The sequence below is a fragment of the Chionomys nivalis genome, chromosome 11 (assembly GCF_950005125.1).
Source record: "Chionomys nivalis chromosome 11, mChiNiv1.1, whole genome shotgun sequence".
NCBI classification, from domain to species: Eukaryota; Metazoa; Chordata; class Mammalia; order Rodentia; family Cricetidae; genus Chionomys; species Chionomys nivalis.
In genome coordinates, this window is record NC_080096.1 from 21,956,295 (window position 1) to 21,971,991 (window position 15,697).

Here is a 15,697-nt window from a genome sequence, read left to right on the forward strand (position 1 = left end):
CACCCCCACCCCCTCAGGTTTGTGTCTGGTTTTAGACAGCCCTCGTTTGCTGTCCATACGCAAGCATAACCACAGCATCCAGGATGCTTCTTTGTTCTCTCACAGGCACGATAAATCGCTTCCCCCTGTGTTTCCAGTGTGCTTTACTCAAACTTCATTCACTGTATTAAAAGTAATTGCTCTGAGAGCTTTACTATCCTGCTGGCTTCTTCATTAATAAGTTAAATAAATCTCGGGCATGTGTTCAGCTAAAAAAAAAGTAGTTTATTTCCATCAATATTTTCTACTGGTTTGTGCACTTCTCATGATGGCAAGGACAAGATCTTTCCCGTCTCTGTCCTCAGCAATGATGACTTTGCCTGTCACATAACAGGGCTTGGTGGTGTTGAATGACTATGTTCTAAACCCACGGCAGCATCTTCTTTGACTTATGAGAAATATGAAGTTCATGAGCCCAAAGTCTAAGCCAAACATGCCCAGAATTATTAAAGATAAGAAGACTTTTGCTTAGAGATAGAAGGTTAAAAAAATATACATTCTATTTCCTTGGAGCAGATGGATTCATTAGTGCCTGTCTGTGTGCTGGACACAGTCAACCAGAGAGCCAAGGCAGGGAGGAACCTGTCCTAGTAGAAGGCACACGACAGCGTTTCTCAACATCCCTGTCAGATCAGCAAAGTCAGACAGGTAAACAGGATCATAAATGCCACGGTCAAAGCCTAGGGAAACACCCATCTCCCACTTGGGCTGCTCATGAAGCTGCATCCTGGCCAGGGGCCCCGACTGGGGCTGCCACAGCTCTGGTTCCCCAGGAGCCCCGAGCACAGGACTGCCGCTAAGGAAAGGGCTTTGGGCAGGAGGCAGAGTAGACAGACCCAGGGCCAGGCCCCTCTGGACCTCATTCATCACCTTCTGGAAGCTCTGCTGTAATTACAGGAAAGTATCTGCTACTGATAATTACACCTTGTTATTTTCACAACAGTGAGGAAACCTAAACAGAAGGGGGGGACTCCAAGAAAATAGAGTCACTGAAGAGCAGATGGATCGTATCTACCGGCCATATACTCCCTCTGACTTACAGCAATCAAGCCTCAGAGAAAAGACAGCAAGAAATAAGAAATCTAAGCCACAAAGTTCTTGTAAAAAGGTTATCTGTTTGGATTTTTAATACAAAATGACTCAAACAAGAAAGAAAAATATCATACAAGCCAGTTACTCAATTTAAAATAGACAGAAAACAAATTCAACAAATTTCAACTGACGTTCCCTGTCTCCAGCATAGGTTAAAAAACAGGAGACCTCAAACCAATGTTTGTCCTTCTGAAGAAATCTTTTTTTTTCTTTTTTTTTTTAAAAAAAAGAAACCAATCCCTGAAATGTGGCAGGTGGTACCAGAGGCCACAGCTGTTCTGTAAATGGGGTACAAATGGTTGCTGGAGTACGGCCATCACCTCCAGCTGCTTGCTAGTGACGGTCATCTGAAGGCAGGTCAGCTTGGACACCATATGACTCTGGCCATAATGTAGTATGAGCCTCAGGTCACACAGCCGGGGAGCCTTCCATCCCACATCTTCACTGAATCTCACCCATATACAGCCTCTTGTCACTGGATGCTGAGAGAACTGAGGGAAAAAGAACAAGACAGGAGAAGTGAAGGCTTGGGAACCCTTGGAGCTCAAGGGCCCTGTGTCAAGAGACAATTGTGACATGTAAGAGCAATTGGATTTAGCTTGAATTCTCCTAAACACACACACAGGAAATTGCAGCCTGGCTTTTCAATCCAAGAAGGATGGCTACGCTATGGGAACCTCAGGCTCTTCTAAGTCACACACACACAGGTGCAGGTGTGTGCGCATGTTTTTGGGGCTGGGGCTTTCTCAGACAAGGTTCTCAGTCTCTTTATTCACTGGGCTGACCTAGAGCTTGTGATATAGACTGGCTAGCCGTAAACCTCTAGAATCCTCCTGCTTCTACCCACCCAGGGGTGGGATTACAAGTGTCCACCCACTCAGTCAATATGCTTCTGCTTGTTTTTTTTTTAAATCTATATATACTCCTGGAGAAAGGTAACATGTTCTTTAAATTTAAAGCTTAATAATCAAATTTATCATAATTTTAATCTAAACATTCATAAGTCATTCTTGTCTACAGTCCCTGCCACTCCAAGAGAGTAAATTATGGAGAAAATCTGAACTGAGAATTGTCAAAAGAACTCAGTCTTTTAGCCAGCCTTCTCGGAGGTGAGAACTGATGCCAACCACCATGTAGGACTGCAATTCCAAGACTGACCTATAGATGGCAGCAATCCCCCTGAAGACGCCTGCATTCCCTTTAGGCCTTTCTGTTAGCACCCCACTTAAATGCAGAGTAAACTTTTCTGAAATAAACTGCAATACTGCTACTGTTTCATATTGACTCTCCCTGAGATCTCTTCCTGTGATTTATGTGCTGGGTTCCTCTGAAGAGCCCAGTATTTGGGAGGCTCAGGTAGGAAGATTCCTTCAAGTGTGAGATCAGCAGGGGATACACAATGAACACTAGCCAAGCCAAAGCTACACACTAAGATCCTAGCTGGAGAAAACAGACTTTTAGTTTTGCCTGGTGGTGGTAGAGCACACCTTTAATCCCAGCCCTTAGAAGGCAGAGGCAGCTAGATCTCTGAGTTCGAGGCCAGCCTGGTTTACAGTGCTCCAGGATAGCCAGGACTACACAGAGAAAACTGTTTGGAGGCTGGAGGCGTTTCCAATTTCATCTGAATCTTAGTGTAATAAGAAAACCCTAGGTTGCTTTAGCACTGGCATCCCCCTTTATGCTGACAACTGCCTTCTCTTACGGCCAGCTCCCCACCCCAAAAACAAAAACACCAGACCAAACCAAAATAACAACAACAACAAAAAAAGAACTACAAAAAACCCAACTCCCCACAAAAAAACAAAAAACCCCAAACCCCTGAAAGACCCCACACCAAAATACCTCAAAACCCAAATTAGCACTGGATTCACACAATAGCCCTGCCTGCCCCTGTCCCTCAAGTCCCAGGGAGAGGTTGCTTTCTCCTCTGGAGCAGTCAGGGCAGATGTGGACTCACTGATAGGCTCTTCAGGGTGGAACGCCACTTCATTGATGGAGCCAGCATGGCCAGGCAGCTTATACAGGATTCTCCTGCTCGTGGTGTCCCACACGTACACAAACCTGCAAGGGGCCATAACGACAAGTGCAGATCCCTTAGAAGTCGGGGAGGACACTGGGTCTTGAAGTGAAACGGGAATGTTTGTTTATTGAACTATACTCTGGGTTTTAGAAACTAGGACTGTACCAAGTAAATAAAGAGTATCTGGTGGCTTAAAACCAACCAAATCCCCAGCACTTGGGAGGCAGAGGCAGGCGGATCTCTGTGAGTTCGAGACCAGCCTGGTCTACAAGAGCTAGTTCCAGGACAGGCTCCAAAGCCACAGAGAAACCCTGTCTTGAAAAACAAAAAAACAAAAAACAAAAAAAAAAAAAAACAAAACAAAACAAAAAACCAACCAAATCCTGAAATTATAGAAACATAAACATATCCATGTTACTGGTACAGCTTGCTCGTAATAGGCTGCAAACACAGAGTCAGGGGAAAGGCACAAACCTAGGTATACTCTTACTCTAAGACCCACACAAGCTAGGCACGGTATGTATACTTGCAACCCTGCCATGGGAATAGGGAGGCCAGCCCAGAATATGCTGTGAGATGTTCCAGACCCACTACCTGTTGGGGACTACGGACCACCAGGCCCCGAATCTCTTGTAAAGAACTTGTTTTCCTCTGCTCTGAGTAGCCTGCAGCTGCTCTGAACACGAGACCCTGATGGCAGGGGAGTGGGTTCTGATGAGTCTGCAGCTGAAAGATATCAAGAGCTGGGGCGTGGCCAGAGCCCTATAGAAGTTGCCCCTGAGCACAATAAAATGGATTTGTTTTGTTTTGTTTTTTTGCTTTGGAGCCTGACCTGGAATTAGCGCTTGTAGACCAGGCTGGCCTCGAACTCACAGAGATCCGCCTGTCTCGGCCTCCCAAGTGCTGGGATTAAAGGTGTGCGCCACCACTGCCTGGCTAAAGTGGGCATTCTTGTATCAAGGATGAACCATGTCCCCAAGTCTCTGTCTGTCTGTGTGCATGTGTTTTTAAGTCTCCAGCCTGGTTCCCGGCTCACGTACCGTCCCGAGTGCAGGCACTACATCTACCCTCTAAGCAAACAAACAAGGTTTATTAATTACACCTCACACCCTCATAGTCTAGGCTCCAGAGCAAATGAGTAAAAGCTCTTGAGTAGTTGGGCATATTGGCGCACACCTATAGACCCAGTGCTTGGGAGGAGCAGATAGGAAGACAAGGAATTCAAAGCCATCCTTGGCTACAGTAAATTGTTCTAGACAAGAGGCAGAAACCCTACCCTTCTCTGTCTCTTAGCCGGTGCTCATGCCCTCTTTTCTGTCATGCACAAACCACTGTCCCCCATGCCTACCAAGGGGCAGAGTGGAAGGCTGACAGCACCGGAATCAGAGAAGCCGGGATGAGCTCCAGGGCAGATTCACTAGCTAAGTAATCAGACAACTGTGATGGGGAATCTCTGTCAACCAATTAACTTTAAGAGGAGGGACCAAGTTAGGGTGTGGCTTTCTGGGATCTGGAGAAAAAGGGCATACCCCAGGTGCACCCTCTCTGTGCGGTTCCCTTGCAGCATATCTGAGCTTGGATTTCTTGTTCCTATTTCATGAGTTTGTCCCTTACAATAAATATATAACTGTTTTATCTTTTAGCTAGCTTGTTTATTTCTCAAATCATAATAATTCAACACAACTCCTTCCTTTTTCTTTTATAGTGATGGAGAAAAAGTGAATTTATAGCTTATTGACAAAAATAAGAATATATGCAAAGTATCTGGCACACAGAACTAATGACTGCTGTTGTTATTATGAGTACATGTGTTATAAAGCTAGAGTCACGTGAAATCAGCAGCCTGGCTAGTGTCTGAACAGGGCTGTGGAGGGTTAAGTGCACACAAGGAAGTGATCTATCTGTAGGCAGAAAGGGGAAATCTGCCAAAGCCAGACTCAGCTGGAAAGTGGGTTTCTGAGGTGGATATTATCTCTCAAGTACACACGAGCCGGCAGAAGCCTGGATCTCCAAGGGTTTACTTTAAGGCCTCACTCTTCATGGATGCCAATTACATGCTAAATTTAGAGGGTTCCTTGTCCTCTCCACATTTGGGCATGTCAACATTTGGTAGAAACCAGGTTACTTATGTAATAGAACTGCTTGCTTGCTTACTTCAGGCTAACTGTCGAGGTGGACTGTGAAATCCTGCCCAGTCCAACAGAGGGGATAGGCCTTGCTTCTGACCAAGCCAAGCATCCTCATGTAAGGAATGGTGAGAAGGAAGGGGAATGAGAGGACACTGTAAAATGGAAAATGTGTGTTGGGCACTGTGGCTCATCATCCCTTTAATCCTAGCATTTGGGAGGCAGAGGCAAAGGCAGGTGGCTCTTTCTGCGTTCCAGGTCAGCCTGGTCTACAAAGAGAGTTCCAGGACAGCCAGAGCTACACAGAGAAACCATGTCTCAAAAAACAAAACAAAGACACAATTAGGGGCTGAAGAGATGTGGGTCAGTGGCTAGGAACACAGGCTGCTCTTCTAGAGGACTAGGGCTTGATTCTTAGCACCCAGATGGTGGCTTACAACCATCTCTAATTAAGGATTCAGGGAATCCAATATCCTCTTCTAGTTTCTACAGGCACCGACATACCAGTGGTCCACAGACATTCATGAAGGCAAGACACCCATATAGGTAGATATGGCTAGATAAATGCTTTAAAAATCTTTCAAAAAAGATAAATAAATCTAAAACAATTTAAAAATGATACAATTATAAGGGGAAACATACCGTCTCTACAGAAAATGATAAAAAAATACTAAGAATGCTTTCCACTCTGTGAGAATGCAAACTTCTTGTACTTTTGTTTTAAAAAGACAGAGTCTCACTATACTCTCCAGGACAGTCTCAAATTCTGGCCCTGGATTAGTCTCCTGAGTGCTGGGTTACAGGCAAGCACCACACAAGGCTCCTTCGACTATTTCCTAAGTTTCTGTGTGTCTGTTTTGTTTTTTTAATGTGCCTTAGGCATGAAACAGCTTTGGCCACCAAGTCAGGCATCTAGTTAGGATGAACAAGGGACTGCTACCTGTTCTGCCCTGGCTGATGTGGGACAACACCACCAGGGAGACATCTCTTTGCCCACTGCCAGGGGGTAGTTTTCTTTGTCTTAATAACAGAAAATCTCTGAGACTCTTCAGGGTAGCTTTTTAAACCTCTGAGACTCAAACCATTAATACAGCACTCTATCCCTTAGCTATCCACTTGCCCCAAACACCCTGAATAATTGTCCAGTTTTCCTGACATTAAACTAGATTGGGAGAAAAAAGGACTTAAAAATTTCCAAGCATGGGGCTGGAGAGATGGCTCAGTGGTTAAGAGCACTGACTGCTCTTCCAGAGGTCCTGAGTTCAATTCCCAGCAACCACATGGTGGCTCACAACCATCTATATTGAGATCTAGTCATTCTTCTGGCCTACCGGCAGGATACCACATAAATAAATAAATAAATCTTAAAAAAAAAAAAAAAATTTCCAAGCATGGCCGGGCAGTGGTGGCACACGCCTTTAATACCAGCAATGGGGAGGCAGAGGCCGGTGAATCTCTGTGAGTTTGAGGCCAGCCTGGTCTACAGAGTGAGTTCCAAAACAGGCTCCAAAGCTACAGAGAAACCTTGTCTTCAGAAACAAAAACAAACAAACAAACAAACAAAAAATCCAAGCCGGGCGGTGGTGGTGCACACCTTTAATCCCAGCACTCGGGAGGCAGAGGCAGGCGGATCTCTGTAAATTCGAGACCAGCCTGCTCTACAAGAGCTAGTTCCAGGACAGGCAACAAAGCTACAGAGAAACTCCATCTCGAAAAACAAAAAATACAAAACAAAAAACCAAACCAAAACAAAAAACACAAAAAAGCAAAAAAAAAGCCAAACATAAGCCAGGTCAGGCAGGTCTAGTGGTGCTTTAAACTCAAGTACTTGGGAGGCAGATGCATCTTTGTGAGTTCAAATCTACAGAGTAGACTTGGTCTACAGAGTAAATTCCAAGACAGTAAGAGCTACATATGGAGATCACATTCTGAAAAAACAAGACCAAAAAATGTTTTTAAGCATGTCTCCATAGGGGATCCTAAACTGTGCTGAAAGCTACGAGCTAGGGAAGAACCCTGCTCACACGCCTCACGCCTCTACCACGAGGCTCCAGAGTCTCCACAAGCCCACTGTCCTTGGCCCTCAGATTCCCTACTCTACCTGATTTCCTCCCAAGTACACATCACCAGGGAAAATAAAAACAACAGCATCTGATGGTGAATTCTCTCCCTTCTCTCCCTCATTCACAACATAAGGCCCTGAACCAGTTTAAATTCACACATAAGAAAGCCCTGGTTTATTAATTTGGCGGAAACATCAGCCCATTTTGATTAGCAATGCTGGCACTTTCCACTGAGCCCAGATCTGGCTCTAAATCATCGTCTGTACTGGCAGCTATGACCAAATGCTGGGCTGACACAAAGGCGTGTGGCCAGAGCACTATATAAGCTGCCCCTGAGTTGGCTTTCTTGTATCAAGGATGACCCGTGTCCATGTCTCTTTCTGTCTGTCTGTGTGTTTTTAAATCTCTAGGCCCAATTCCCAGCTTGTGTACTGAACTGTAGCATGGGCGCTACAGGAGTAATACCGTAGAGAGTAGAGCGGATGCTGTGTTTTACAGGGCACCCCTTAGTCACATGGATAAAAACGCCTGTTGTCTTCACATCCACACATTAAATGCGAGACCTGGGGGCTGGAGAGATGGCTCAGCGGTTAAGAGCATTGCCTGCTCTTCCAAAGGTCCTGAGTTCAATTCCCAGCAACCACATGGTGGCTCACAACCATCTGTAATGAGATCTGGTGCCCTCTTCTGGCCTGCAGGCATACACACAGATAGAACATTGTATACATAATAAATAAATTTTTAAAAAAATAAATGTGAGACCTGAATAGCCACATCACTCTCTCCCTTACTCCAGGAGCCCTTACCTGTCCGCTGAGCCAGCAGCTATCTTGCTTCCATCAGGTGACCAAGAACACCGCAGGAGGTTCTGTAAGGAGCAGGGATGTACAAGACAGTTAATAGGCCAAACTCCTCTTGCTATACTAGGAGTCAACTGACTTTAAATTTTCTACTAGGCTTTGAGTGTCTCCCCTGAACGAATATCAGCTAATATATTCCTGCTCAGAACAGCATGTTTTGTAATTTTACTTATTCTTCTTTAAATACTTATCTCATTATTCTATGTGTATTATCTCAAGTGTTTGGTCTGCAGGTATGCCTGAGGTATGCCTGGTCACTGAGAAAGCCAGAAAGAGGGCATCACATCTCCTGGGACTGGAGTTACAGACAACTGTGAGCTGCCAGGCGGTTGCTGGGAGTCAGGCCTTGGTCCTCTGCAACCTCTGCAAGAGCAACCAGTGCTCTTAACTGCTGAGTCAATTCTCCAGCCTGCTTTGTAATTTTATACACACAAAAAACTAGACGCAGAAATGCTTAACCTACAGTTATTAAGAACAAACCTGGCAACAAAAATTGATCTCTTTAAAAAAGGCTCCCTTTGCTCCACTTATCTTGATCCTCATTAAAACATTTTAAAATTTTATCTTTTTTTTTTAATTCTTTTGCTTTATCTTGAAGAACAAAAAACCCAAACCCAACAAAAATAAGATTTATAGGGTAAAACAATCTCAGTAAACTCTCAAAAGAAAATCATTAATCTCTTTTAAGAAACTCAATGATAAAAAAAAAAAAAAGCAGCTTCCAAAAGAGCTGATCAGATACTTGAGGATTTGAGAAAAATTCTCTTGGACTCAGGCTGTCGTGATTACAAGGGGAATAGGTATGGACCCACGGCTCCAACAGCAGGTATCTGGTAACAGCAATGGGAGTCGGGGGTCCACAGACACTGATTTACAGGGTTGAGATTCCTAAGGAATAAAAGGTCAGGATGCCCTGTTAGGGAGGGAGGCATTGAAGTCACAAGTCCTACGAATGAGGACAGGCCCCAGTGTGATCCATCCCCGTGGCTGCCTTCTCCAACACACACTAGAGCTGCCTTTGGTGAGAACTTTGAGGCAGATGCAGAGCCTGCTCCTGGAAGAGCACAGGGACACTGAGGCAGGAGAGAGGGCAGCTTCGATGATGATGGTTACCAGACTTCACTCTTCACCCTTTAGCATCACTAAATAAATGTTTCTTCAGAGCAAATGGACAGGTACCAACCCCGTGGCAGGTACCACTCACCTTCTCAAAGTTGTGCACATTTCCTTGAAATATCTTCACACATCTTTCTTTGGGAGCAAAGGGCCGGACATCCCAGACACGCACTACAAAGCAAACCCAAGAGAATCAAGCAACAACAAACATAACTACAAGCCAGCAGCTTCCATGTCAGTAACAAATACTGTTTCCTGGTTAAGGAGGTCCAACATGACACAATACTAACTGCTAAGGCTCTTTTCGACTTCTTCCTTTTTTTTTTTTTTTTTTTTTTTTTTTGGAGACAGGATTTTTCTGTTTAACAGCCCTGACTGTCTGGCAACTCACTCTGTAGACCATATTGGCTTTGGCTTTGAACTCACTGAGATCCACTGGCCTCTGCCTCCCAAGTGCTGGGGTTAAAGGCATGCGCCACCACTACCCGGCAGATAAGGCTCTTTCATTCTTCCAGTGGGGTCACGAATGATCACCCTCCTCATTAAGCTAAGGGCACAGAGGACGGAGAGCCAAGGACATAGAAATTGCAACGATGTAGTTAAATCTTCCTGTGTTTGCCTGCCTTTCACACACACACCCCACATGCAGTTTTAGGGGGAGAGTGAGACAGACCATAAAGCATATAAAATAAAAAAACATTTTCCAAATGATTCCTCTGCCAATTCAGAATCACATCCAGCAAAGTCTCAATATGACAATGATTTTGTTTAATATAAAATTTTTTTGGAGGCTTGAGAGATGGCTTAGCGGTTAAGAGCACAAGTTCTTACAGAGGACCTGGGATCAGTTCCCAGAACCCACATGGTGACTCACAACCAACCACCTGTAACCCAGTTCCAGGAGAGCCAATGCCCCTGAGGGCACCGGCATGTACAGTGCATACATATATACACACAGGCAAAACATTCATATACATTAAATAAATTAATTTTTTTTGTGTGTGTGTGTATGCAATGTGAGTGCATGCTTAGTGTGCATTCATGCTTGGATACTAGTGGCTAACCTTTTTCTCAATTGCCTGCCTGCCTGCCTGCCTCCTTCCCTTTCTTTCTTTTTTGAGACAGGGTCTCATTTTATAGCCTTCCTGGGTCTGGGACTCTCTATGTAGATTAATTAGGCTGATTTTGAACTCCCAGAGATCACCCTGCCTCTGCTTCTCAAATGCTGGGATTAAAAGTATGAATTACCATGCTCAGTTTTTACCTTATTTTTTGAAACGGGGTTCACTAGCACTCACCGATTGGCCAGTGAGCTCCAGTCCTAGGGTCACAGATGTCTGGATTTTACATATGTCGTTTATTAACTGAGCCATCTCCCCACTCATAAGAATCTAAACACCACTGACGGCTGTGATGCACATCTGCAAAGACTCAACCTTTACTTAAACTTGACGGGTACTCTGACAGTCTAAACTTGAATAATATAGCAAGAAACCTCTACGATGAGAATCAGGACACACGATACTCTCCTCATGATATCCACATGTCCATCTCCAGGATATAGGAACATCCCCATCCACAGGGCACACAACACTGTCCCCTAACCCCAGGACACACAACTCATGTGGGAGTCCCCTCTGTATGCTGTGATTACCATTGGTTAATAAAGAAACTGCTTTGACCTATAGCAGGGTAGAACAGAGGTAGGCAGGAAAAACTAAACTGAATGCTGGGAGAAAGGAGGCGGAGTCAGAGAGAGCCACGTAGTCTTGTTGGAGACAGACACAGGAACTTTACCCGATAAGCCACAGCCTCATGGTGATACACAGATTAATGGAGATGGGTTAATTTAAGATATGAGTTAGCCAGAAATATGCTTAAGCTATTGGTTAAACAGTATTGCAAATAATATGGTTTCTGTGTGATTATTTCAGGGTTGAGCATCCAGGAAATGAACAAGTGGCCTCCTACAACACACAACACTGTCCCCAACCCCAGGACATATAATACTGTCCCCAACCTCAGGACATATGAACACTGTCCCCATCCTAAGGTCCTGGGGATTTAATCCAGGCTCTCACATATGCCAGGTGAGTGTTCTACCACACATTCTTGCCTCGGAAAACAGAAACTCTGAATCTAATTTTGTAATGGTAATGCCAGGTTAAAATGAGATTATGTCTTGGCTTCCTGTTCTGTAAAATTAAGAAAAACAACAACAAAAACATCAGCTTTTTTTTTTTTTTTTGATACAGTCTTGTGTAGCCCAGGCTGACCTTGAATATGTAGCTGAGGTAAACTTTGTTTTTCTTCCTTTTTAAAAATTATTTATTTTTAGTACATTGGTGTTTTGCCTGCATGTATGTCTGTATTAGGGTGTCAGATTCCCTAGAATTGGTTACAGACAGCTGTGAGCTGCCATGTAGGGAATTGAACCTGGGTCCTCTGGAAGAGCAGCCAGTTCCCTTAACTTCTGAGTCATCTCTCTAGCTCCTTTTTTTTTTTTTTTTCAACACAGAGTTTCTCTGCAGAGACCTGGCTGTCCTTGAACTCAGAGATTTGCCTGCCTCTGCCACTTATCACCTAGCCTTTAGGTGGATCTCTGTGAGTTCAAGGTCAGCCTGAGTGAGTTTTGGGACAGGCTCCAAAGTTACACAGAGAAACCCTGTCTTGACAAAACAAAACAAACAAACAAACAAACAAAGATAAATGCTTCATTTGGTGCCTCACATCGGGTGCTATGTGTATTGAGTCTTTCTCTGTCCCCCAGCCAGCTCCCAAATCATAACAAAGAAACTTCTTATTAATTATGAAGGCTAGGCTAATACATTAGGCTTGTTTCTAACTGGTTCTTATAACTTAACCCATTTCTATTAATCTATGTCCTGCCCCAACGCTCGTTTACCTCATCCAAGCATCATGTTGCTTTCCTGCTTCCTCCTCTTCTGCCACCTCCACTCTTCTTCCCAGAGTTCCTTCTGCCCGGACAATCCTGCCTAGCTACAGGCTGTTCAGCTTTTGTTTTTTTAAACCAATCACAGTGACACTTCTTCATAGTGTACAGAAAGACTACTGCATAACAGCAAGGGAAAATCCAGCCCTCTACGATTTTACCTACATAGGAATGCCTGAATCCCAGGGAGGAGAAACGCTGTGTGTACAGACTACACAGGATCTTTGGGATTAGAGTCCTGGATTCTAGACCACCTCACCTAAACTGTCTTCTAGCTGACAGTGAAATGTCAGCCACCCTTTGTCCTGGCCTTTCTAATATACATTTCCCTCTAATCCTTCTGTGTGGCTGGAGATTGTGCCCAGGGCTGCATGCATGCTATGCAAGCACTCTCCCACTGATTTATCCCCAGAAACTGATCAAAATATTTTTAACAAGCCGGGCGGTGGTGGTGCACGCCTTTAATCCCAGCACTCGGGAGGCAGAGGCAGGCGAATCTCTGTGAGTTCGAGACCAGCCTGGTCTACAAGAGCTAGTTCCAGGACAGGCTCCAAAACCACAGAGAAACCCTGTCTCGAAAAACCAAAAAAAAAAAAAAAAATTTTTAACAGATTTATTTATCTAGTGTGTGCACGTGAGGGAAGGAGATTGAGCGAATAAGCGAGGGAGCACATGTGCTATGCGATGCATATGAAGGTCTAGGACAGTTGTGGGAATTGACAATCTCCTTCTCCCTTGCACCCCAAGACAGGGTTTCTCTTTGTAGCCCTGGCTGTCCTCAAACTCTGAGATCAGTCTGCCTCTGCCTCCCAAGTGCTGGGATTAAAGGTGTGCGCCATCACTGCCCAGCCGACTCTTTCTTTTTAGTACGGGAGTCCTAGGAACAAACTCAAATAATCTAGTCTGAACATAGGTAGCTTAATTAGCTGAGCTATATCACCACTTCCCAATACACATTACTTAATACTAACTCCTGTGGTGATATTTTGTCTGTGACCTGACAAAGCTTTCTAAAGATCAGAATGTGGAGCTAGTCATACTAGTTAGCCATAGAGGCCAGGCAGTGCCGGCACACACCTTTAACCCAGAGATCTCTGTGAGTTCAAGGCCACCCTGGGCTACACAGGATTGAATCTGTCTAAAAGAGAAACAGAGCTCAAATAAAGGGGATCCCAGCACTCGGGATCACACGCCTTTTATCCCAGCACTACGGAGATGGAGACAGGAAGGGAAATGGCTGGGCAGAGAGAGAAATATAAGGTGGGAGGAGATGGGAGTTCAGAGCATTCAGTCCGAGGATTTATAGAGGCAGGATCTTGCCCCCTTCGGTCTGAGGATTCAGCGGTAAAGTCTCTCTAGTGACTGGCTCCTTTACTTCTCTGATTTTTCATTATTTACTCTGATATCTGATTCCAGGTTTTTATTATTAAGACTAATTAGAATCTGTGCTACAACCCCCACCCCCACTTTTACGGTCAACAGACACTAGTCCCAGAACATCTTTGTTCTCCAAAGTTACCTGTATTGTCCATTGCATTGGACAAGAGATAAGATCCCTCAGAACTTAAACTCAAGCCAGTTACAGAGTCTGCATGGCCTCTCATGGTGTAGGTTAATTTGTTTTGACGCAGGTCCCAAACCTGTAAAAACACAAAACTGCACTCAGGATTCAAACTGAAAACTAGCAGAGAAATGCCAGGTATGGAGGTGCACACAGGAGGCAGAAGCAGGCAGATCTCTGTGAGTTCAAGGCCAGTCTGGTCTACAGAGCCAGTTCCAGCACAAATAAGGCCACAAGCAACAAGCAAATGAATAAGTCAAACACATCAGAGTCTGGAGAAATGACACAGAGATTAAGAGTATTTGTTGTTCTTGTGTAAGATCTGGGTTTGGTTTCCAGCATTTACATGGTGGTTCACAATTGTAATTCTAGCTGCAGGGGAACGAGTGCCCCCTTCTGACCACTGGCACCTGGCACACATGTGGTGCACATATATGTGCACATGCAAGCAAAATACTCATACACATCAAATAAAGTGAAAAATAAAAAAATAAAAAGAAAGAAAAATAACTATATAAACCAGATGTCAGGCTTACTGGTCTTTGTCTAATTTCAGTACTCAGGAGGCAGATGAGGAAGGATTTTAAACCCAAGGTCAGCTTGAATAACAGAGTTCCAGACTAACTTGGCTATGAGACCATCTCAAAAAATCATAAAGGCCGGGCGGTGGTGGTACATGACTTTATTCCCAGTACTCAGGAGGCAGAGGCAGACAGATCTCTGAGTTTGAGGCCAGCCTGGTCTACAGGATGAGTTTCAGGGCAGCCAGGACTACACAAAGTAACCCTATCTTAGAAATAAAGAAAGAGAGAGAGAGAGAAAGAGAGAGAGAGAGAGAGAGAGAGAGAGAGAGAGAGAGAGAGAGAGAGAAAGCGAGTCAACGGCACCCCTGAATTCTAGCACTTGGGAGGAGAGGCAGAAGGATCAGAAGTTCAAAGATACCCTTAGCTATATAGTGCATTTGAAGCCAGAGGTCTCAAAACTAAAAATTAAAAAAATAAAAGTAGACAAAGCTAGTTACAGTGATGTATAAATGTGAGAACATTACTAGAGACAGAGGCAGGATTGCTCCAAGCGCCAGGTCAAGCAGGTATACAAACAAAACAAAATGAAAACAAAGCCCAAGATTATATATAGTAAACATGAAACTGGAAAACAGTTAAGATTTTTCATCTTATGTTATAATATGTATATAGAAACAGTGCGTATGTACATACATATATATGTAAGTACGTATGTATGTTTAGAAAAAAGAAAATGAAAAGCGTATTTATGGGCCTTTTGAGCCTCCTCTGGAAGACAGACACAAGAGTATCTTTCTAGGAATTCTGCCCTTTGCTGTTTGTTCATCGTTGAAGTTCAAGTCCAGAGCTTTGAGCGCTACCATTGATTACATCACCAGCATATCTTCTGTCTGTTTGTCTTTTATATTTTTAGTAATGCTGGAGATTGAACATAGGGCCTCAAGCACGCTAGGCAAGTGCTCTCCCGTTCTGAAAGATTACAAATGGTAATACTTTGCATATGCCTGGTACATGGCAGGCTTTAAATATGACTGAACAGTTCCTAAAAATAACTCTAAAGCCAAAATATAAAAAATTTACATAATAGGCAATTAAGCAAATATGTAAAAATAAACATTAACAGGAACAGAAATAGTCTAAATGTCAAAAGGAAAAAGATTAGCAATTTTGTGAAGGTCATTGGTATTATAAAAAACTTCATTTAATACTGCCATGTAATTTTTCTAAATAAATAAAATATCTGACATCCTCTAAAGCATGGCATTTTTCAATATTCAGAAAGGAGTTAGGTGCATGTACTGATGGGCTAGAGAAGTGGCTTGGTGGTTAAGAGAACTTCCTGC

General features: G+C 43.8%; 1 protein-coding gene across 1 annotated transcript in view; it reads right to left on the bottom strand.

Annotated features, from left to right (window-relative positions):
• Positions 1-409: 409 nt before the first annotated feature.
• Positions 410-15,697, bottom strand: part of Snrnp40 (small nuclear ribonucleoprotein U5 subunit 40) — a 35,105-nt gene continuing 19,817 nt past the window's right edge. Inside the window, exons 6-10 of the mRNA XM_057784551.1 lie at positions 13,789-13,909; positions 9,405-9,487; positions 8,147-8,208; positions 3,089-3,192; positions 410-1,622 (exon numbers count right to left, since the gene is read on the bottom strand). Of these exons, the coding sequence (XP_057640534.1) occupies positions 1,573-1,622; positions 3,089-3,192; positions 8,147-8,208; positions 9,405-9,487; positions 13,789-13,909 (420 nt within the window). The 3' untranslated portion in view covers positions 410-1,572. The remainder of the gene's footprint in view (positions 1,623-3,088; positions 3,193-8,146; positions 8,209-9,404; positions 9,488-13,788; positions 13,910-15,697) is intronic.